At 34.2% G+C, this 23615-nt stretch overlaps 3 protein-coding genes across 3 annotated transcripts; 2 read left to right on the forward strand and 1 right to left on the reverse strand.

Annotated features, from left to right (window-relative positions):
• Positions 1–5752: 5752 nt before the first annotated feature.
• LOC105123232 (isoleucine N-monooxygenase 2-like) lies at positions 5753–8114 on the forward strand. The gene is made up of 2 exons (XM_011022743.1): positions 5753–7014; positions 7292–8114. Exons 1-2 carry the CDS (start codon positions 6019–6021, stop codon positions 7919–7921), a joined length of 1626 nt encoding a protein of 541 aa, XP_011021045.1. The 5' UTR covers positions 5753–6018; the 3' UTR covers positions 7922–8114.
• Positions 8115–10863: 2749 nt separating this feature from the next.
• LOC105123233 (B3 domain-containing transcription repressor VAL1) lies at positions 10864–18637 on the reverse strand. Its single transcript, XM_011022745.1, has 15 exons — positions 18213–18637; positions 17860–17974; positions 16752–16833; positions 16539–16640; positions 15362–16026; positions 15151–15247; positions 14875–15049; positions 14247–14326; positions 14070–14127; positions 13703–13962; positions 13510–13559; positions 12883–12996; positions 12713–12780; positions 11360–12260; positions 10864–10994 (listed from the first exon to the last, which is right to left on the reverse strand). The coding sequence occupies exons 1-14, from the start codon at positions 18607–18609 to the stop codon at positions 11554–11556; spliced, it is 2970 nt and encodes a 989-aa protein (XP_011021047.1). The 5' UTR covers positions 18610–18637; the 3' UTR covers positions 10864–10994; positions 11360–11553.
• Positions 18638–21317: 2680 nt separating this feature from the next.
• Positions 21318–23581, forward strand: LOC105123237 (uncharacterized). Its single transcript, XM_011022754.1, has 6 exons — positions 21318–21442; positions 21707–21762; positions 21854–21983; positions 22195–22889; positions 23190–23252; positions 23346–23581. The coding sequence occupies exons 2-6, from the start codon at positions 21738–21740 to the stop codon at positions 23561–23563; spliced, it is 1131 nt and encodes a 376-aa protein (XP_011021056.1). The 5' UTR covers positions 21318–21442; positions 21707–21737; the 3' UTR covers positions 23564–23581.
• The last annotated feature ends 34 nt before the right edge of the window (positions 23582–23615 follow it).

The raw sequence follows: 23615 nt of genomic DNA on the forward strand, positions 1-23615 counted from the left end.
TAGTAGTAGTAGTAGTAGTAGTAGTAGTAGTAGTAGTAGTAGTAGTAGTAGTAGTAGTAGTAGTAGTAGTAGTAGTAGTAGTAGTAGTAGTAGTAGTAGTAGTAGTAGTAGTAGTAGTAGTAGTAGTAGTAGTAGTAGTAGTAGTAGTACTAATAATAATAATAATAATAATAATAATAATAATAATAATAAAGAAAAAGAAGGAGAAGAAGAAGAAGAAGATGAGAACTTTGAGATGGAATATTAATGTAACGATTAAACAATGATAATAACAAATGTCAAGGTTAGAGGTTCCACTAATGGTATATCAAACAAGTATAGTATAAACTCTTATTATTGAATTGGAAACCACACACAAAGGAGGTTCCAATCAGATTATATATTGTTAACATGATTACATTAGTCATCTTATTCAATTAATGCTAATACTTGTAAATCTCGTCAAGCATTCATGATTATAACTTATGTTAACAATAAATCAAGTTCCTTTCATAGCTCAGGTGTCGGTTATACCATACATTATGGGCTATGAAAGTGCCAAGCATTTGTTGTACCAAGTGTTATACAACATAAATCAAGATTAGTCATTTAACAAGCAAAGTATTAAAGAGTGAACAAGATAACAAATATAAAACATGTTAGTATCAAACATTAAAGTCCATATTAAGTTTACATTATACTTATTCTTACACCATTAGTGTAACCTTTTCACCTTGACATAATTAACTTAGCTAGACATAATGAAAGAAAGCAAAATAGATAAACAAAATAAGAACATAAAAGTTAACTAAGTAAAGGAAAGGAAATGAAAGGCATAAACTTAATATTAATGAAAACAAAGCATAAAAAATACAAAGAGAGAAAGGAAGAGCATGATCTTGATCTGGAAACCAAGATGCCTAAATGCATGGCAAATGCCTCCTTTTATAGGCCAAAATTAGGAACTATTGATTTGATGACTAATTGATAAGTGGGTGACCAACTTTTGACTTGGTGACAATCCTTATCTTCTCTTGTCTGCCCAAAACGTCATTGATAACGTCAAAACTGGAGCCAGTTGCAAACATGAAAGTTGTAGGCAATTGTCTCAGCTTTCTTGTGTAAAAACTTCAGCTCATTTGGACTTCTAGAACTCCAGATATGGCCAAAATACCGAACAGTGCTCGGGCTGGAAGACAGATTCGGGCTTCTTTGTTGTTGCTACAATTTGGACTTGATAATGGCCTTTTTAGATCTTGGGCTCCATATGAAAGTTGTAGGCCTATGTCTTACCTTTCCATCCATATAAATTGGACCTAAATCTGAGATATATAGCTCCAGATATGACCCATTTACCGAACAGTGTTCCGGTTTGGATTGCACCGACATCTCTTCTCTAAGTTTGACCATCTCTTTATCCATGCAATTTAAGTTCTTCAAGTCATCAATCAATCCTTTCATTTATGTGATAGGCCTGCATTAAAAATAGATATTTACCATAAATTATAGGTATCTTATATTATTAGATATATTATTATAAAATATATTTTAGTTAAGGAGTTATTGATACTTCAAGTGCAAAATGATGATATAAAACCATGATAAAAATGCACTTTTAAGTACTAATCACTTTGGTCGTGTCTGTGCTAATGAGGGAGACCGTGGCCTGTGGCCGGTTGAAGAGAGAAGATCTATCGACCGCGGGCTAGAAGGCGGTGCCTTCGATGGTTGAGAGAAGACCTGGTGCGTGGCTACTGGGCAGAGGAAGAAGGAGCGACGAACCGATCTGGGTCCGTTGGGGATGCTGTTGCTGTCGGCCAGATGAGGGAGAGCTGGGTCTATCGACTGTGGGTTGAAAAGAAAATGGAGTGGCGTTGGGCAGAGGGAGCTAGTGGTTGGTTGAAGGTGGTGCCGATGTGTTCGGCGGTGAGAGAAGAGGCTGGGAGAGGAAAGGTCAGACGGGAAAAGAGAGAAAAATTGAAAACAGGGAAGGGGCGGCCGATGAAGAGAGGAGAAAATTGAAAACAAAAAAGGGGAGTTGGCAGTCAGTTCTCCTGAGGGAGAAGAAGAAGTTAAGGTTTTTAGGGTTTTTTGTCTTGGTTTCCCTTTATTACCAAATTACCCCTCTTTATTGCAAAAATGTCCCTCTTTTGTGTGTGTTGAACGCTGCTATTTATAGGTAAAATGTTGCTTGGATCACAAAATTGGTCCCTCTACTTTTTGTAAATTTCGATTTTTCTTATTTTTTTGTATTTTTGAAAACAAGCAATATCAACATCGGCTCAATGAGAAAAATCAATGATTTTAAAAATAACACGTTAAAAGTTGAACGCGTTCCAAATATCTTTGAAAATTTAAATTTTTTTTTAGATGATGCTGAAAATGCTAAAAACGAGGTAAAAATATATTTTTTTTGGATTTTCATTGTTTTTCTCTTCTTTTTTTTTTCTAAAAATTTATCAAAACACGGGTCAAAAATTGAGAAATAACCTAAAATTGAGTTATGACAATTTGCATCAACAAAATGTTTTTATAAGTTTTAATTCTAGTATTTTGGTTTTAAACTTAAGCTCATTTTGATAAAAATCGGGATGTTTTAGTGATAATTAATGTGAATAGATATTAGATTATTGATCCTTACATAATTTCTAACTTGTATAAGCCTTTGTTTAAATCGAATCTGGTTTATTTTGGAACTCATATTGGTGGGTTCATGTTTGGTGTTATTGAAGTTCTTAGTGTTCTTCATCTTTTTTGTGCGTTTCATTCTTTGTGTTCAAGAATTTTTTAGTTTTTTTTTAGTTTTTTGGGTGGTCAATCTATTTTTTTCTTTAATTTTTTTATTTTTTTAGAGTAAAACTAGATTTTTTCATTCAATTTATGATTAAACCAAACATTTCAGGTCAACCTAGTCAGGTCAATTTGGTCGGGTTGAGTCAAAGGGTTTAATACCCTGTTTGGTTTGCCATAATTTTTACTAAAGGGTTTTTGGGTTTAAAGGTGTATTTGAGAAACACCTTTTAAGCTTATTTTTTTTTGTAATTTTATTACAAAGAAAAATAGATTTTTGCCAAACAAAGCCTAAAACAATAAAAATAAAATAAAATAATTTTTTTTTTGCATATGGCTAAAAATTCTAAGGTTATTTAAGCATTTTTTTTTTAAATCTACAATAATTTGACCCTTTTTTTTTAATATTGTATAGATTTTATAACAATGAAGAAACACAGTAAGGGTGGAACTCATACTTAGAAAATTTCTAAGTAGCTAGATGGAACTCATGGGAGGATAACCTATACTTAGAAAATTTCTAAGAGGGTAAGAAGAAATCAATAAGAATGGTGCTACTGTACTAGAGAGACTAAGTCAATCCCTTAAAAAGTGGTGTTATTGTGGTACAGAGACACGTTGCTAATCCATTGGAGAGTGGTGTTATTACAATATCATTATCACATTTCGCCACTGTTATCTAATTAATTTGTGTCTGTGGAACTTTAGCTTCTATTTCAAATGACTTGGAGTTCTGTTATGCACAAAACCTAGATATCATCTCATCCATCAATCACATGAGTATGCATTAGAATGCATGCATTTTAAACGTTAAAACTGGTGAAAAATTGATCAAACAAATGATCATTAGGTTAGCTATATTTACGAATGTACTTTACCATCAGGTTAGTCATGTCACCGTATAATTTACTTTTTGAATCCTACTATAATTCTCTCATTATATACAAAGAAAATTTTTTCGGCGGCATATTTATGAATATACTTTACCGTCGAGTTAATTTCATCAGTAATGCCATCTATAAAAATTACAAGTCATCGTATAGTTTAGCTTTTTATTTTTATTTTTCCAATGCAATTCTCTCACTGAGGAATTTTTTTGTCACTGCTTGCTAATAGATACATGGATGGAAAATTCTATTAGTATAGGTTATCACAATATACAGATAGAAAAATTATATCGGTGTTTTTGTTTGTATTTTCATTTTTTTGTTAGTAAATCATGTATTAGAGCTTCATTTATAAATTTAAGTTATTGAATTGAACTGGTTTTTTGACATGGTATTAGAGTTTGAATCTTATTACTTTCATTAATTATCTCTTCTAATTAAAATTAATTAATATAAATTTTAATTTTATAATATAAATCATATTTTAAATAAATAAAATTTCACATGGAATTTTACTTAAAAAAATATATTAGAGAATAATATAAATTATATTCTGAATTTCACTTAAAAATTTTAGCTATTACATAAAAATTAGTCATTAATTATACTCTCACAGTATGGGAGCCTACTGGAAACTTAGAACAATAATTTTAATATTATAAATACTTTCATATATAAATTGGATTGATTAATGTTTTTATTATTTTATTGAGACCTCCATTCACAAATTAAAATATTGTGCCTTATCAACTTTATATTCAAACCGTTGTTGAGAAAATATTTTTGAGAAATATAAATAAATTTTAATAAAAAGATCATGTAAAAAAACATTACTTCATCCTTAAGTCGAAGCAAAACTCTATTAATTAAACTTTATATATGAACATCAAAACATAATCACTCACATTTGAAGAATTAGAATTAGAGCAGTAAAAACATGAACTGATTTGAAATTAAATTTAATAAGTAATTAAGTATCCATGTTAAAACATGAAATTTTAGAATTAACTCTTTTTTTTTCAATATTTATTAGACTTGATAGATTTCATATTTTTTCTTAGAACAATAGGCTTTTTTATGGTTGATAGCCCATTAACCTATGAACTATAATCGATGATTGGAACTTAATCTAGCAACTGTTGATGTTAAACTTGGTTTTTTTATTTAAAAAAATTAAAATTCTCATTAAACAAAAAAAAATTAGATAAAATCTTATCAAGGATGAAAAGAGTTAGAATTTTAACACTTGTATTTAAAATTCATGAACTTAGAAGAGAGGGAGAGAGAAAGGGAAACGAGATGAGGTTAATTAAGTTATTTAAACATTAAAAAAAACTGTGAAGAAGAAAAAAACTGTGAAGAAGTGTAATAAAAATTAGAGAGGTAAATATTTAGCATAATTAATAAAATCCTGAATTTATTATAATAATTCATCATTTATAATCTATTATATCAAATTTATAAAAAATATTGATTTAGTTTAAATTTATTCAATCTATTTTAATAATATTCTTAATTCATTATTAATTATGTATATAAATTCAAATTCTTATATATTTATCAAAAAATTCAACTCGACAATGAAATTAACAAAAAATAAAATGAACTTATTAAATAAGTCATTATTTATTTTATCACAAAATACCTCAATCAAAAATTCAACATAAGTTTCATCAATTTACAAACAAATATAATTTTACAAAACCTAAAACAAGCTCTAACATGTACAAATCATAAATTCATACAACAAATTTGTATGAGAAAAAACAATAAAACAAATACACATCTAAATAAAATATATATACTACAAAAATATACAAGAATAAATAACATTCTAAAATTAAGTTTGTATTAAAAAAAAATTTCTTATCTAAGTGCAATATGATTTACTGTTTATTTGATAGGAATTCATAAAATTATCAAAATTATCGGATATTTGTGAAAGAGTATATGGGGATTTTACTTAGATTTTCAATTTTTTTATTAATAAAAAAAATATGATTAAAATTTTTATATTACTTACTAAAATCTTTTAATATTTGTGTGAACATGACTAAATTTAAATAAACCATATTATTTCTCATTTTACCATATTTATCATGAGTTGTGCATTGGATGATCCTATGAGAATTTTCAAAACGAGGTGGATTAAACCTCCTCATTGGACAATTGTAACATCAAGGAAAGACATAGACAATGACAGGTAGATTACATAGTCGATCAGGACTCTCCCTTTTCAAAGACATGTAGAGAACAGAACTTTAAAGATTAATCACACATTTATAGTGCGTGGGGGCAATCTGGTGTTTATCACGACTCTCCCTTTTGAAAATCTTTTGTTATATAAAGCACAAGGAACACCATGCATGTCAAGAACAGTAGTAGATCGAGTTGTTTGATCATGGAATATCTTGCAGCAACTTCCTTCACAACCCTATCAAGCCTCCCAGCTTCACTTCTTGTCTTAGCAATCATACTGTTTTCCTTCATCCAATCCCATAAGAATGTCAAGAAACACCCTTTGCCTCCCGGTCCAAAACCATGGCCTATTGTTGGATGCCTCCCTACCATGCTCCGAAACAAGCCAGTGTACCGATGGATACACAATCTCATGAAAGAAATGAACACTGAAATAGCTTGTATCCGTTTAGGAAATGTTCATGTGATTCCTGTCATTTGTCCTGATATTGCTAGTGAATTCTTAAAAGCACAAGATAATACCTTTGCATCTAGACCTCGTACCATGGCCACAGATCTCATCTCGAGAGGGTACTTAACAACAGCTCTCTCTCCCTCTGGAGACCAATGGAATAAAATGAAGAAAGTTCTTATGACTCACGTACTTTCTCCTAAACAACATCAGTGGCTTTATAGCAAAAGAGTTGAAGAAGCTGATCACCTTGTTCATTACGTGTATAACCAGTGCAAGAAGTCTCTGCATCAAGGTGGCATTGTGAATTTGAGAACTGCTGCCCAACACTATTGTGCAAATGTGACTAGGAAGATGCTGTTCAATAAGAGGTTTTTTGGGGAGGGAATGAAAGATGGTGGACCTGGTTTTGAGGAAGAGGAGCATGTGGATGCACTTTTCAGTTGCCTTAATCATATATATGCATTTTGCATCTCGGATTTTTTGCCATCTTTGATAGGGCTTGACTTAGATGGGCATGAGAAGGTGGTGATGGAGAATCATAGGATCATCAATAAATACCATGATCCCATAATTCATGAGAGGGTTCAACAATGGAAGGATGGTGCAAAGAAGGATACGGAGGACTTGCTTGATATTTTAATTACCCTAAAAGATCCTAATGGCAATCCCCTGTTGTCAAAAGATGAGATAAAAGCTCAAATTACAGTAAGTTTTATATGCATTTACATTTTGAATTCCACATGGAAATGCATATTTATGTCTTTAATGTTAATTAACAAGCCAGGCACACAATTGCTTAGAGAAAAAAAGACTTAATTGATTATACCAGTGAGGAGCTAGTTATAGCTTAACTGGCACTCGTGACCTTTCCTTTGAAAGTCTCAAGTTTGCATCTCTTTCCTTAAAAAATAAAAAAATTGTAATAATCAAGTTTCACTACTGTGTATCATAGTAATGATTTTCAACATGATGACACTTGCAGGAAATATTGGTTGCAGCAGTGGACAATCCATCAAATGCTTGTGAATGGGCATTCGCAGAGATGCTAAACCAACCTGAGATACTCGAAAAGGCTACTGAAGAACTGGATAGAGTGGTTGGAAAGGAGAGACTTGTCCAAGAATCAGACTTTGCGCATCTCAATTACGTGAAGGCATGTGCTAGAGAAGCATTCAGGCTTCACCCTGTTGCACCATTTAACGTTCCTCATGTGTCGGCCGCCGATACAACAGTTGCCAACTACTTGATCCCGAAAGGTTCCTATGTTCTGCTTAGCCGTCTAGGACTGGGCAGAAACCCTAAAGTATGGGATGAGCCGCTCAAGTTCAAGCCAGAGCGCCACCTCGATGAAATGGAGAAGGTGGTGCTGACTGAGAATAATCTGCGATTCATTTCTTTTTCCACAGGAAAACGTGGGTGCATAGGTGTGACACTTGGGACTTCAATGACTACCATGCTATTTGCTAGACTTCTTCAAGCGTTTACTTGGAGTTTACCACCTAGTCAATCCAGCATCGACCTTACCATTGCAGAAGACAGCATGGCTCTTGCGAAACCACTGTCTGCACTTGCAAAACCACGCTTGCCTCCACAAGTGTATCCCGGATACTGAAGCGAGTACAAGGACTGTGTATGCTGCAAAATATTATCAATAGATGTTTTCCAGAACATTAGTAGTTAATGTAATAAACTCTAGCAACTTTTATATTGTTGAGAAAAGAAACATAAAGTAGTATTCGTGTTTAGAATTTTTATTTAACTAGTTCATTAAAATTTTTAATGGATTACGATAGTTTGAGCTTATAACCCCCCGTGAAAAATAAGAATATAATTTAAGAGTGTTGAATATTATTGTTACCTATTTTGGAGCCCCACATATACCAAAAAATTCAGAAAAAAAATAAAAGCAAAGAGAAAATGCAAAAAATCAAAAAAATACTGAAAGAAAATCATAAAAATATACCAGTAAGACACGTGAATGTAAAGGCTGGAATTGACCAAACCACAGGTCAAATTACAAAAGTTTAAAGTTTGTTGGTCAATTGAGGGTCGAAATACATAAATTTAGAACCAATAACTAAAATGAAAATAACGATCAACTTTGGAGCTGATAATTGAGTTTAACAAGGGTGAAATTATATGAAATTAAAAATATATAGGCAATTACTAATATAATTAAAAGCAATGAAAATAGCAGGGACTCAATCAAAATTTTTCAAATCTCGAATTAAAAACCCTAAATAACATGTTGTCCAGACTTAATGAAAAGAAAGTAAATAACACATCATTCGTCAGCTTGCATCTTTATTTTAACAATTTCAGCTCATCCAGTTGACAATTTCAAACGCGTGAATGCAAAGTTACATACTTCTAAATTAATCAATGTTGGATTCAAATGAAAGTTATACACTTTTTTTTTTATCAAATTCAGGTAATTTCAAGTGATGATAACTTCAAAATAGACAATTTAGTTAGCTTTAACAATGCAATCATTAGACAAAAAATAATTTAGTTTTTATATGGCTTCTTAATAGGTTCTTATCAAGAGTTTATAATATCTTTCTCAAGATTAGAAGGTTAGAAATAGATTCAAGACCTCCCAAATCCTATAAATACCCCTCTTAAGATTAAAAAAAAACAGAATAAAAAAAATATTGATAAAAAAACTAATTGTGAATATTTGAGAAGTTAACACAAAGTTTTCTCAAATTTCTAAAATTTGAAAGAATATAAGGCTCAAGCGAGTTATTTAAGGCCATGAAGGGCAAAAAAATAAGATTGTTGAATTCAAAACCTATCCAGATCCAAAAAAAATTTAGCACTGAGGGTTTTGAGCTCTTTAAACTTGAATTTATTAGAAAGATTTCCAGTTCGTACTCTCAGCATCATTTCTCTCTGCTTGCCTTGTTTGTGTTCTATATATTTGTATAATAGGTCGTGGTTGATATCCTTGCTTTCTTTACTATAGCAACATAACATTTGTGCGCTGGTCTCCATTACTCAGGAGCTTATATATTTTTAATGAATACTTTGGAGGCACGATGAACCAGCACATGATTCATGAGCTTGAAAAGATGGACCATCAACATCTGATCAAGAAATGGAGAAGTTGGATCTGGCTTCCATAGAAACATGAGGACCAGCAAGATACACGAGGAACAATGTTTTCCAGGACACGCATCATTATTACCATCCGCCACCGCTGTCTGGTTAATTTGTGGCTGTGGAACTTCAGCTCGTATTTCAAATTATGACTAGGAGTTCTGTGGTGCACAAAACCTAGATATCATCTCATCCATTAATCACATGACTGTGCATCCGAATGCGTGCACTTTAAACGCCAAAGTTGGTGAAAAATTGATCAAACAAATGATCGTTAAACACGGAAACACGAAGAAGAAGATGAAGAAATCATAAAAATAGATTTTCATTTTATCCAAAAAAAGGAGAAGACTTCGATTTTGATTATATATATAGTTTATAAATAAGATAACAAAATTTAAAAGAAATTCTTACATCATTTAAAGAAACATGCACGTTTTGTGTGTACATATATAGTACTATGAACAAATTAAACTTCCATTTGCGTTTTATTTTAGGTCAAATTTCTTAAAATTTAGCTGGCTAGAGAAATAATGTCAACCAAGACACATAATAATATATCATATTATAAAAAGAATAATGTAAAAATTAAGAGAAGTCTTAGAGTATTTTAGAAATAATTATCAATAATTACTTTATATATATATGATAGGGATAGACATAATTAAAGAGGAGAGACCAACGTGAGAAAAAATTAAAAAATAATTTTTGAGTTTATGTGAAAATATATTTTATCATTCTTGTTAAGATCAAATGTAATTTTCATTTTTATCTTTGTTATAATTATCTATCTTCTCAAAATAAACTCGTGGAGTAACTATTGGTAGTTACTCTCGAAGTATTCAAAAAATAATTATATAAAAATATTAAAAAACCTAATTTAACCCTAAAATTTTTAATTATTAGATAAAATCTCTGCTAATGTCATGTGCCACTTGTTGGGTAGCCTAAAGGGAGTTAGCTATTATGATGAATGTCATGTGACCTGTTCATGGAATGCCACGTACAAGAGAGTGCCTTAGCTATCAAACTATATGGTTGATGTATCAAGTCAAAAAAATTAATGTAAAAAAAATATGTAAATATTGTTAATATTTTTTTAATAAAAAATTAAATTATATAAAAATTTATTGACATAATCGGGTTGACATTAATAATCCAAAAACAACTCATATATTATATAAAAATAAAATTTGATTAAATAAAATTTTAAAATGATATATTTTTTTAATATTTAAATAATAATATATTTAATTAATTATTAGATAACTCGGGTTAACATGTTAAATTTATGATATAGATTATGAGACTATAATAATTTTATATAAAATAAATCAAAATAAATTATAAAGTCTAATTCTCAATCAACTCAATATTAAATAAAAAAAAATTAAAAATTAATTATAAAAAAATCTTTTAAAAAAATTTCAAATTAACATACTTATATCTGGGGTGATAAAATCGAAATAATCAGCACAGCATCGACCTTGCCATTGCAGAAGACCACCGCTTGCACATGCAAAACCAGGCTTGCCTCCACATTTGTATCCCGGATACTGAACCGCGTACAAGGAATACGTGTGCTGCAAAATATTATCAATGGAGATTAGCGTAACAATAGCATTGTAATAACATCTGGCAGCCTTTTCTAATCAAATCATGAGAATTGATCAAATCATGTTCCTCAATTGTGAATTTGTGAGAAATAATATTGTGGGGCTTGCATGCATGCATGCATCCAAGCTCAGCCCCTTGCAAGATGAACAAACCTTTTGGATTTAAAATGGCAGACAAAATTGAAATTATACCGAATTGAGTGTTGGATTTCAAGCAAAAATTAAATGAGAAGGTCGGCAAGAAAAAATATATGGTGAATTGCAACTGCGAGTAGACAGTTTGAGATCATGAATGGGGTGCAAAGAATTGTGTTGAAATGGCACGATTTTACCTGACATTAACCGAAGGTTGATTAACCCAAGTGCTCTCTTTTGGGTTCTTTGAATTGTTAAGGGCTTAACATCTTGGGTGATCTCTCCAATGTGAGCATTTAATCAGGTCAAACCCTCTGCTTTAAATTGAATCATCTAAACCTAACTCTTCATGAACTACCAAGCCGATATATAAAATGAGTAAACAGTAGCCTCAATCGCGTCTGCTCTCGTGAGTCCAGCCTATTGATGCAAGAAATGCTTCATCAGATAGGCGCCTCAGGCTATCTCCACTTTGTTGAGCTGGCCCTCCCTGGTGGTCCCACACGAAGCTTGAAAGCCCATTTTGCTTAATATAATTATCCAACGGTGAGTTGGCGGTGTCAACGAGGTTCATCGTGCTCAATCCTGGTATTTCCAGGGACATGTCCTCCCTATTGGGGTGACAATTTAGGTCTATTTGCCCAGCACTAGTTTCTGGCTTCTCTATTTGCCTTCTTTGGCTTTGATTTCCTTCAGTGTCTGGATTATTTATATGCAACACTTCATGACTCGTTGTGCCGTTCGTTTCTGATTCCTCCTTATGATTCATGTTGTCCTTCTGCGAGATTTCGGTTTCGCGTTCTGATTGGCGTTTCTTCTTGCGCAGCATGAGGGTTTTAAAACGTCGCTTTACAGTCATGCACACATTACACGTGCATGTGGGCTTGTGCTTGCCTTTCCCACTTGGTGGCTGAATGCAAACTATGCAAGTGCAACCAAGGCGGTGCCGGGGATGCTTTGTGGTGGCTCCAACTGATGGATCACCCGAATCATCTAGATTGTCTCCTAAAACTGCAACAGTAGCCAGAGCATCCAAGCCAGAAGGCTCCCACTCTTGGAACCGCTTCTGACTTTCTAAATTCCTTCGCTTCTTGAAATCTGCTTTTGCAAAGATGCAGGGGTGGAATTTCAAATCAAGGAGATGTTCGGAGATTCATAGAGGATAAAAATCACGCACTTCAGAAAAATGAAAAAATCACCACAATTATTCAACTGTTTTTTACTAGACAGTGACTGAATCACAGATTTACATACAAGGTTATTACTCTTACATTTCAAGTGAAAATCTTTCTAAAAAATACCATCAACGACTCTTCAAATCATGTGTTTTCCTTGACAATGAAAGATGTTATTATATATATTGGTTTTTTAAGCAACCTGCATTAGCATGGAATTTCAGCTATCTAGTCATTGTACTATGTGCAAAAACTTTACTAGCTCGCATAAAAACAGAGTCTACAGCAAGCTAAAGTCTGTCAACATCAAGCAACAGACATAAAACTCCTCAATGTATAAAAGCTTATGCAGAAAGCAGAGAATTCTGGTCATACCTTTGCTCACTCTCAGAACATTATCCAAATCCTTCGAAGTCATCTCTTCGGGTGCTGAACATTTACACCTAGGAATGTAGACCATTAAAATATGAATTGCGAAACCAAATAACAATCATGATGATTTTAAATGAAATATCCTAAAAAACAATAAAAAAGAAATGAGCAACCTGCTTGAATCCCAAACATTCTCTGAGCACGTCCATTTTGGAGGGAGAAGAGCATCCACAGGAAGATTTCGCCATTTCAAACAGTTATCACATTGAGCCCACTGTTCTTGTCCCCTGAAGGTTCAGCTATGGAACATTAAAATAACTAATATTGAGAACCTGAACAAGCCAATTCATGCAGATTAAAAATTCCACCAAGTGATCAACCTTCCAGCTTGCTGCATAACCATAGATGTTTCATTGCACTAGTGGTTGTGATGGTGAGGATGGGAAAGGAAGAGAGGTATATTACATGCTCAAAACAGATGAAGATTGGGAATAGAGCTGCTAGATCTCTCTCGCTTCCCTTGATTAAAGATAGTAAGAAGCAGGGAGCAAGCAGGCATAAAGAACTTTGTCACCATCCATATCAAGGGCTATGGAATCACCACATGCCTTATCTAATAGAAACTAACAGAGCCTCTTTCAAAATTTGAGTACAGTGGACTAGAGGAAAATGGTGACAACAGACAACCAGTACATTGGACAAATGCTGAAAGAACTCCAAGATATCCTTTAACCAACACATTACGGTAGTTCTTTTTCTTAGTACAGAAAGTAATGCTAGGCATATGTATAAATCCTTACCCCGATGATCTACAAGTAAATATGGTCCTCTTCCCAAAAACCGGAGGCTCCTAAAAGACAGAAATTTGATCAAATAATTAATTTTTAAAAAATGGTCAAATTTGGAAATTCAATGCTATGAATCCTTTGGTGCATCATTGCACATAATTTGCAATGCATGGGCAAGCAAAAGCATGGAACAAGAGAAACTTACATCATATTCTTCAAATTCATGGTCCTCGATAGTGACAATGGTTGGTTTCACACTTGGGGGTGGACGAAGCAAGTCCTGTGCTTCCTCCCATGTTAGTCTTAGCTCCATAGCATCTTCACTATGCATGAGTAACCTCTTACTTTTAGGTCCAATATTTTGAGTCCTTTTCTTCTCTGTGGGCGCTGTTGTTTTCTGCAGTAGATCCACATTTATCCTGCACCTGTGGTTCTCACTATTGTTCCAGCCAATATCCCCATCAGCTAATTTCAAACGTTTGGAAAGAGCATTTTGGTCAGGATCCTTGCCGCCTTTAATGATTTGAAAAGGACAGATTAACCACTTACTGTAAGGAAAGTCTCAACTATACCAGAAAAGGAAGTTTCCCCTGAAGCAGTGCCATCGGGAAGACCAGATGCCTGGACGTCCTATTTATTCAACAAGCATGTACAAAGTAAACATAAATTTTTCCACACAACAGAAAAGAGAAATCGCATATGAAAGTTAAAGGATTCAGAATGAAGTGAAAATGCCAATGAGGCTCAACCTGTGTATCTTCATCGTTGTTTGTTGACTTGCGAAATCCCATGACAAGTTTGCCTCCAGGATCTATCCGGCTAAATGTTACTGAGATAGGAAAAAGATAGCATTCCTAAGATAACATTAGAGAGAAAGAGAAACACATGACACACAAAAGATATTTACTTCCACTAGAGTAAAGAGCCCAAAAATATGACTAGTATAATAGATCACTCAGTGATCAAATGAGGTACCGTTAATGCACTTTACTTCTGTTGGAAAGGATTCGAATTTCATACAGATTAGACAAGATTTAAGCAGGCTAATGCAGTTGAGAACATCTCCCGTTGTGCCAAAACAAGTTAATAGTGCTCCAATAATTTAAATAACTGTACCACCTTCCTGGTGCATACATGATTTTTATATAAACCAGCTCATTGTGGTGGCCTTAATTTGAATTAAGCAATATATATCTTATATAACTATGTATTAACATCATCCTTTTATCAAGGCTAGAAATCAAGCACACAGTCATCCCCAGAAAGGAATAGCATAAACTTTATGTTAAAGCATAACAGTTTACAATTCAATGTGCAAAATATGTTGAGCACTAAGGCATTAATATCAACTTTAAGCAAGAATATAATTGAGCATACTTGTATCACCCGCTTTTAATTGCATAGAGTGTATGCAAGGGGTTACACCCTCCAACACATACATCCTACTGTTGTTGTTGGGCCAAAATCTGAATTGAAACGTCCATTCTCTCCCTTTTATATCTTGAATCCTTAAAGGAATCCCTTCAGATTGAGAAATAGGAGGAAAAAATGCCTGCAATGGCTTAAATCTTACAAAAATACAAAAGCAAAGAGGGAAGCACAACCAAAAAAAAAAAACAGAAAAAGGGCACAGGCTATACGATTTTAGCTTACTTCTGCACATGCTTTTGGAAGAACCAATCGACCAATTCGACCTGCATCACTGGCACTGAGAATCTTCTCAAACAATGGCACAATATTGGATTTCAAACTTTTAGACAACATGCTTAAGGAAACCACTAATTCTGAATCCAATGATGATGAAAAAAATACAACTCACAGAAGCAAATTTACCCAACAAATTAGACTTTAAAATAAAGGATACTCTCCCGATAATCGCTGCAGCTCTTGGTCAGTGATCCTTGGCCAATACCGAGGAAGTAACTGATTCTTCCCACGCCCCTCAGTAGGTGGCCTTGCAATCCGCAGCTCAGAAGCTGCACCTTTATTATTCTCTGAACTCACAGAAAGGCCAGGTTTTGAGGGTTTAGGCAATATTGGTCGAGATATTTGTCCCTGCTGAAAGGAAGAAGGTGTTTTTCTTTGTTCCTTTCCTTCAACAGCCCCATCAGGAAAGGTTACAAAATTTGTAGTCCCAGATGGAGCTCCCAATGCCATACTCAAAGATGGCTGAGAAAGTGAACTGTGCATATCTCTCAAATCTAACAAAGAACTCATATTGTCAGGTTTGGAAAATTTAAGTGATCCAATTGATCGTTGAGTCACGTTTGAGAAGCCTGTGCCAATATCCCCAGTTACATGCATGATCTCTTCTTGTCTGACATGCCCAAGACCGCCATTAATGTTGGCTCTCTTGGAGGGATGCAATAGACTGGGTTCATTAGCCTCTAGAAGCCTGCACAACTGAGCAAGTCCCCCCTCGTCAATGCTATTACCAGACACTGTGTTTTCAACAGGAATGGACTCCGAATCACCAGCATTATTTCTTGCCAAAAAGATAGATCCATTAGGAATCTCATCACTTTGCATCTGCATGAGCAAATAAAGAAACAAATGAAAGACCATGTGACTAGAGCCATTAAAAGCATACTGTCTTACAGCCACATCATTTAAAATGCCAACAGCATACATCATCCTATGTACAACAACCACAATTTTAAGTCATCAAAATAAAAATCAAGCATGCACATGCAAAATTGGTTAACTATAATGCTTAAGGATAAGCTTCCATATATATTCAGCTCTTTCACAAGAACACATTAATCATGTCTGTCACCAAATTGTATAAAAGGAACAGGCAACAATCCTGAAACCATTTCTGGAGAATCACCAGGACAACCAAAGTCTTCAAAGCCATAATGCTTGCAACCTATTTTCACATGTGTAGCGTGTGATCTAATAAGCCTCTATGAATGACTCATGCTTTTGACAGAATGACCAGTGACGGTTGAAAACCAAAAGCAGTTGTTTAACCCATTCAAACTAATATTCAAACACGATGCACACAACAAACTAGAAATGCTAGAAGTAATGCATCTTACCAGATGAAGTTGAGAACTCCTTGCGCAGCTAGCACACCCAACACCCCCATAATCCAAGAGTTCAAGTAAAAACTTTGATGCTATGCATCCACAGTGGAGATGCTGCCACACAAATTTCAATTATTTCTCTTCTTTTTTTTTTTTGTTGGGGGGGGCGCATAAATTGAAAGGAAGGGTTCGGAAAAAGTAATGGCTACTAGATTATTAGCTTACCTTGCTGCATATATTGCATTCCCTCCATCCAGGTTCCTCCGTGTGGAAAGTATCGCAGAAAAGGGAGTCCTCATATGCAGATCTTAAGTTGAATATAAAGATAGAGCCCACATCAAATTAGCAAGTATATAGTGAAAAGCAATGGAAGCAAACATAATGACAAAAATGGAATGGTGAATTAGAACCAGGATATTTCTGAGTTGAAGGTAAGCATCTTGTAATGCACACACAAGGTCAACTAGAGTAAATGTTAAACTGTTGCAGACTTATGAAAGTTATAAGATATCTCATAATTTCACGATGCTTTCAGAAACGGGCAAGGGGTGGTTATAAAGCTCCATGCATTACAGAAATTCAGTGGGGGGGAAAAAAAAACAAGCGTAACAAATGAGCCGGTTCAAATCTGCACTACTAAAATCTGTTGAAAACAACTGACATGGCAACATCTCTATCAAATTTTAAAATTTGCTACAGTTGCAGTTAATGTGAGAATGGATTGTTCGCTCAAATTAAAGTTGAGCATCCACTCCCAGCCAAATGCATAAGAAAGTGCATTATCAAAAAAAAAAAAAAAAAACAATGGTCCAAGTTAATTGCTTTAGGCTCATTCTGCTTAAAGATAAAATTCGATAGGTTCTCCTAGGATGGCCAGCAATTTTCCTCAGCTGGTTAACACCATGAACAAAATTCAATACATTGTGGCTGTGGGCGCGCGGGTGAATTGCATGGTTGCTTATAAGCCATAATTATCTGCTTAATTATATGCTGTAATTAAAGATGAAAAGTTTCCATGATACGATAACAAGCAGTAGCTGTGGTATAGCTGGTTTTGCTCAAGTACTAATTATCTAATTATAGATGTCTTAATAACCATAATCACAATGTCACCGATTCTTACAACAAAAGTACGAAAACACAACACATGACAGAAATCTAGTCCAGTGAAAACCCAATTCACAAAAACAAGGAATCGATTTGCAAAAACAACAAAGTGATGAACTAGAAATAAAACCTCACATCCCCAAACTGCCCTTGAAGAAGCTACTTAATTAGCTAGCATTGGAAATTAAATCCAGTATTAAAAAGAAGAAAGAGGGGGGGGGATTACCCGCAATTGTAGCAGAGAAGAGCATGACCACCAGATCGCAAAGGCCAACCACTCTTCCATTCATGAGTCGTCGTAGTTTGACACGATGCATTCATGCAAATCTTGGTGCCCATTTCTTTTATTCAAAAAATAAAAATCAACCCTTTTAATTGATAAACAACCAATGATTTACAAAAAAACAAATCAAGAAGATCCCTAAAACCCCTTCTTAACCGAAACCCACAATTTAATTGAAACAAAAATTAAAACTTGACAATCTAATCTCTCCATGCACAACATTATAAATAATTCCAAAAAGAAAAAAGAAAGAGCCCGAGTCTTTAAACAAGAGATAATCTTTTCAGTATATTTACCTTCATTAACACAAAACCAAAGAGTTAGGGCGTGGTAAGTAGAGTAGAGTGGAAGAGGAGGAGGAGGAGGAGTAACCGCGAACGAGTTAAGTTTGTTTGTCTGGTAGTAGTAGTATGGATAGGCAAAGACAGAGAGACAAAGTGTGTTTATTTGTTTTATAAATAGGAGAGAGAGAGAAAGAGACAGAGAGAGAGAGTGCATGCAAATATGCGGAAGGAAGGGGAGAGGGGAAAAAGGAAGGATGCATGCACGACACTTTACACCGCTTTCCAAACAAACATAGAAGAGAAGAGAAAGGAAGAATAGTCGACTCTGTTTCTTTAACTCACTCATTCGGACAATGATAGCATCACACGGCGGTTTCATGGGTTTTTGTGAAGAACTGTCAGATGACATGCAGATGAGATTGACTGTTCCCTTCTGCTATCTTCACAGCTACTTGTGTCCTGTCTTTTTACAGCAATAAAACCACGGCCTGAAACTAGTTACTGTACGTTAAACGTGTTTTTTCTATAAAAAAAATATATTATCAATATTTTTGTATATTTCTTTGCTGCAATTAATCTCAATTTAAAACGTGACAGGCTGACAAGTACTTTAACCCTTACTCATTCAATTTCATTAAAAAAAAAACATTTAATGGGAATGGTAAGTTGTTTTCTCTCATTTTAAGCTTTTAAATAATTCAGGTTAAGAAAACGAGGAATGTTTAACAAAGACATATTGTATTCTCTTCGTAATTATCTGCATGCTGCAATGATTTGTGTTTCCATCTACCAATCTTCAATTATATATTGAGGATCATAATTAATCTCAAAAGCTACAATCAATTGTCATTTCTTTTCATTATTTGGCTAATTAAGCAGGACATGATGATGAAGTTTCAATCTACATCAGTTTCATCCCACTACAATAATTTTCTTAGCCATGATTATAGCACTGTATACAAGTTTTATCTTGTAAACGTTCAAGTGTGCGCGCGCGCCTGGTGCGACTTCTCTTCTGTCTTCCCTTTTGTTTCAGGAAAATCCTGCTCTATCCTCCTGAGATTATATTAAAACCTCGCTAAAATGTTAAAGAACACATCATATATATATAGTCCTTGTATGCTGATCATAAATTTTCCTTTCTTCTCTTAAATTCCCAGAAATGGGATATCTACACACACACACACACACACACACACACATACATATCTATACATACATACATATATATATATATATATAGTTTTGGATTTTATAATAACAACTATAAATGACCATGGCAATAGACTTCTCTTGATCTGTCCTTTCTACAACTTTAATTTTGCCTTATCCTTTTGAAAACATTTCACTGAAATATAAAAAATGAACACATCGGTATGCTGATAATAAATTTTGAATTTTATACCAACAACTACAGATGACGGTGGCAATAAATGCTACAGGGAAGAGATAATTTGCTGTGATTAATGTACAGATCATGAGCTTAAAACAACTACAGCAAGTACTCTTGTAAGGATGTGGTTTTAGAGCCCATCACTATTAATATTTCTTGATGAAAAACACTACCATTAATTATTTAATTTGCTAGTGACTAATATTTGTCGTCTATTAATTTCAACTGGGGTTGGGGTTTGCATGTGCAGGTGATGGGATCGGCGCCGTGGGTTCTTTAGCATGCGTTAACATTTTTGTTATCCATGTTAGACAAGTATTTTGAGACAGGACCCGAACAAGAATTCGAGGATAGAGGATGATACCTTCATGCATTGCATGCAGACATATAACATAAAAAATTTGAATTGTTGTTTTTCATTAAAAACATATTTGGATCATTTCCATGTTAATCTTTCTTTAACGGTGCTATTAAAAAATAATATAAATTATATTATAAAATCTCATTTACTAGTTTAAATTTTGAATCAAAATAGTGTTTTAATATGATATTTTAGATCTTTAATAATTAAACAATTATAAATTTAAATATTATTATTCTTATTTATTTAATACAAATTAAATATAAAATAATATAAATATATATAAGTTTTAAATTTAAAAAAGTTTTATTTAAAATATATATTAAAAAATAATATAAATTATATTTTAAAATCTTCCCCGTCAATTTCCCCATCAATTTTTGAGATGAGCACTCACAGCATTATTTTCTTCTATTAAAATACTCATAAGCGGCTACGGCTAGCGGCTAGGTCACCTACAATAGATCCTGCATTAATTTTATGATCCAGTTACTTAAGCTTCTGATCTAATCATTAGCATGTGATTGCATCAAAACTAAAAGACGTGGACAAAGAAATCTGATCTTGCTGTTTATGTAATATTCTTCAGTGCTGTAATTATCACAGCATTGCTTCCAGTCTTAAATATTGTTACATGAGAAATTAACATGATGAATTTAAAGAAACAACTTATTAACCTGGGGGCCATGGCACCCCAAGTTTTGATATTGCTCAATTTAACCCTTACATTTTAGGGTTATTTCAATAAATCCTTGCATTTGCCCCAAAAACTTGTAGTTGGTCTGAACTCTGTCCTTTCTTGTTCTCTATTTCTATCAAATTCATCCCTCCTCTCAAAATTCTAGTTGAGAGATGACTATATTGATTATCAATTAAACCACTAAAATCACATGCAAGAAATTATTCACAATAAAAACTTGATTTAATTCAAAACTTTAAAACGCGGAATAGCCTAACAAGTGATTTAGGAATCAAATAAATTGAAAAAAAATAAATAAACATAACCGAGTTAATCCATTCAAGATCTAGCCCTCAACCCCATAATCAAAATAATATCGTTTAAAATTAGATTATCCTTCCCCATCTATAACCGAGTCTTGTCGTAGATGAAACCCCCACCCGTCGCCAGGTATGACAACAATGGTTGAATAACTACTGTGTTTTACTTTTACAAATCAGACACCTAAAAATCACCATGTAATAGGTTACACGCAGGACCCACCAACTACCTGATCTTGTATGGGCCTAACGGTTTAGAAAGATGAGCCCAAATTTCAAATATGGGCCTATAAAAAGCCCTTTAAGGTTTGGGTTTAAAACATTTGCCGGGAAACACTCAGAGATTTCGCGGGGATGTCAAAAAGGTTCTATTTATTCCTTGTTTGGAATTTGAAAAATATAATCTCAGTCTCTGCTGCTAAACCCTAAAGACCTTCAAAATTCACCCCTTCCAAGATCTTGGGTTGCTTTTTTTTGTTTTTCTTAAAGGTAAGTCTATCTGGATAATCTTTGGCTCGGTTAAATTATCTGTTGTTAATTAGTCTTGAAGATAAGCCATGTTTTTTTTTTCTCTTCCAAGATGTTTCATTTCTTGAATTTTGTGTTTATGCATGTTCTTTCCCTTCAAGATTGTCTTCTTATGTATGTCTTAGTCTTTTGTTGTTGAAATCGTGAGAAAATAATGGAATTCTGCTTTATTGATGGGATTTAAATTTTATATCCTGAGATATCAGACCCTTTTGGATTTTACAGTTGGTGAAGAAGAAAGCTGTTAAAGACTGCAATGAGCACGGTACGCAGTTGTTCAGGTAAAATTCAAGGAGGGTTTTTACTTTTTTTACTTATGCTGATTTGGGTTATTATATTCATGGATTGTAGCGTTGAATTGTTTGTTTTAAGGTCGAAACCCAGATCATTGTGCTGCTGGTTCGATTGAGGAAAAGGATGCTATGAGAGTTTGGCTGGAATTGAAACAAAATGGATTTCTCTCACCTTCGCCATTGCCTCTGTCTGCCTCAAAGCCAAAGCCGTTTTACGTACTTGTGCTGGTTTGGGTTATTATATTCATGGATTGTAGAGTTGAATTGTTTGTTTTAATGTTGAAATCCAGATCATTGTGCTGCTGGTTCGATTGAGGAAAAGGATGCTATGAGAGTTTGGCTGGAATTGAAACAAAATGGATTTCTCTCGCCTTCGCCATTGCGTCTGTCTGTCTCAAAGCCAATGCCAAAGCCAAAGCCTGCTACGATGCCAAATAAGAAGCGAGAGAGACACAGAAATGCTGGGTTTAGTGAAAAACCAGAGCTTGCGAAGGTGCGGCGAGTTGATGGGTTGACTCAGGTTGCTGCGTCTGCTTCTGGATTGCTCAAGAAAATTAATCCAGGGACTACACCTTCTGTTGGCATGCTGCCAACGCCCAAAAAGCACAGTGAGATGCGTAGGATTGGTGGACCAAAGGGACCGTTGAAGGTTTTAAAGGTAGAACCGACTGACTTGTACTCTCGGAACTCTCCACCATGTGGGTTGCTTAATGAGTTCAACCCAGGGATCATAAATCGGATACGAAGCAGTAAACAGGTATTTTCAGTGATTCGGGATTTTGTTAGAAGAGATACATTAGGAAATATTGACATCCCAAGTAAGCAGGATAAGAGATCAGGTGAAAATGATGTGATTGGATGCCCAAATAGTTCGTCAGGAAGTGACCAACTGGGATTATGTTCAAAGGGCCCAAGTGACCATTTGTGTGTGATAACAGAATACGATGAAGAGGTTGGTGATGTGGGAGTAGCTGTGAGAAGGGCAGACAATGAAGATGACAAAGATGAATTGAAGTCATCCCTATCTTCAGTTACAGCATCTGAAAATGCAAGTAGTTCTGTTCTTGATGAGGTGTCATCAAGCACAGCAAGGGGTTCTTCTCTTTCTCTAGAAGGTTAGTTTCAATTTTGAAGTTAAAGCCTAGCATAGTTAAGTTTTCAAAGCTGCTTGTATATAATGAACATCAGTGATATCTGTATAGAAAGTACAAAAGATTTTCTTTTTCTCAAAATTCCACGCACAGCAAAATTTTCTGACTCGGAAAGACTGGAGAAGACATCCTTTTAATGTCTCAGATTTACCTTATTGAAGTTAGACATTAGCATCTATATGTTGAGAATGAGGGCAGGTACTTTTAATGTCTCAGGTTGCTTTGAGTAGAATTCCCATCTCAACTAGTTTTTTTGGTTCCCAGATGCTACTGCAGCTTCTCAATGGTTGCAATGTCTTCGCCACAACATCACAAGGCATCTTGAAGGTGCATTGCTCATTTAAACTTGTCTGGTTGTTTGTTAGAGTATATATTCGCTTGTATACCATAAAGCATCCTTTGTTTCCTTTTTGCCGCCAGCATCGATGCATGGTAGAACGAGGATTCAAAATGCAATCCCGAGAGAATTGCCTGCCCTCATGCTCAAAGAATTTTCAGTTGACCAAGAAACTGATTTCTTGGCTGCCAAAAGGTTTGTTTCTTTAAACATGGATGTCCATAAAGCAAAGTGGATTAATCAGTTTGATCGGATGGATAAGACACCCAATGAAGAGGCAGATCGACTGGTCGGTAATTAAGCATGTCACTGGAGTTCCTTCAAGACACTAATGGTCATCCACTCTGCAGAAT

Source organism: Populus euphratica, unplaced genomic scaffold (genome assembly GCF_000495115.2).
Source record: "Populus euphratica unplaced genomic scaffold, PopEup_1.0 scaffold10.1, whole genome shotgun sequence".
Classification (NCBI taxonomy): Eukaryota; Viridiplantae; Streptophyta; class Magnoliopsida; order Malpighiales; family Salicaceae; genus Populus; species Populus euphratica.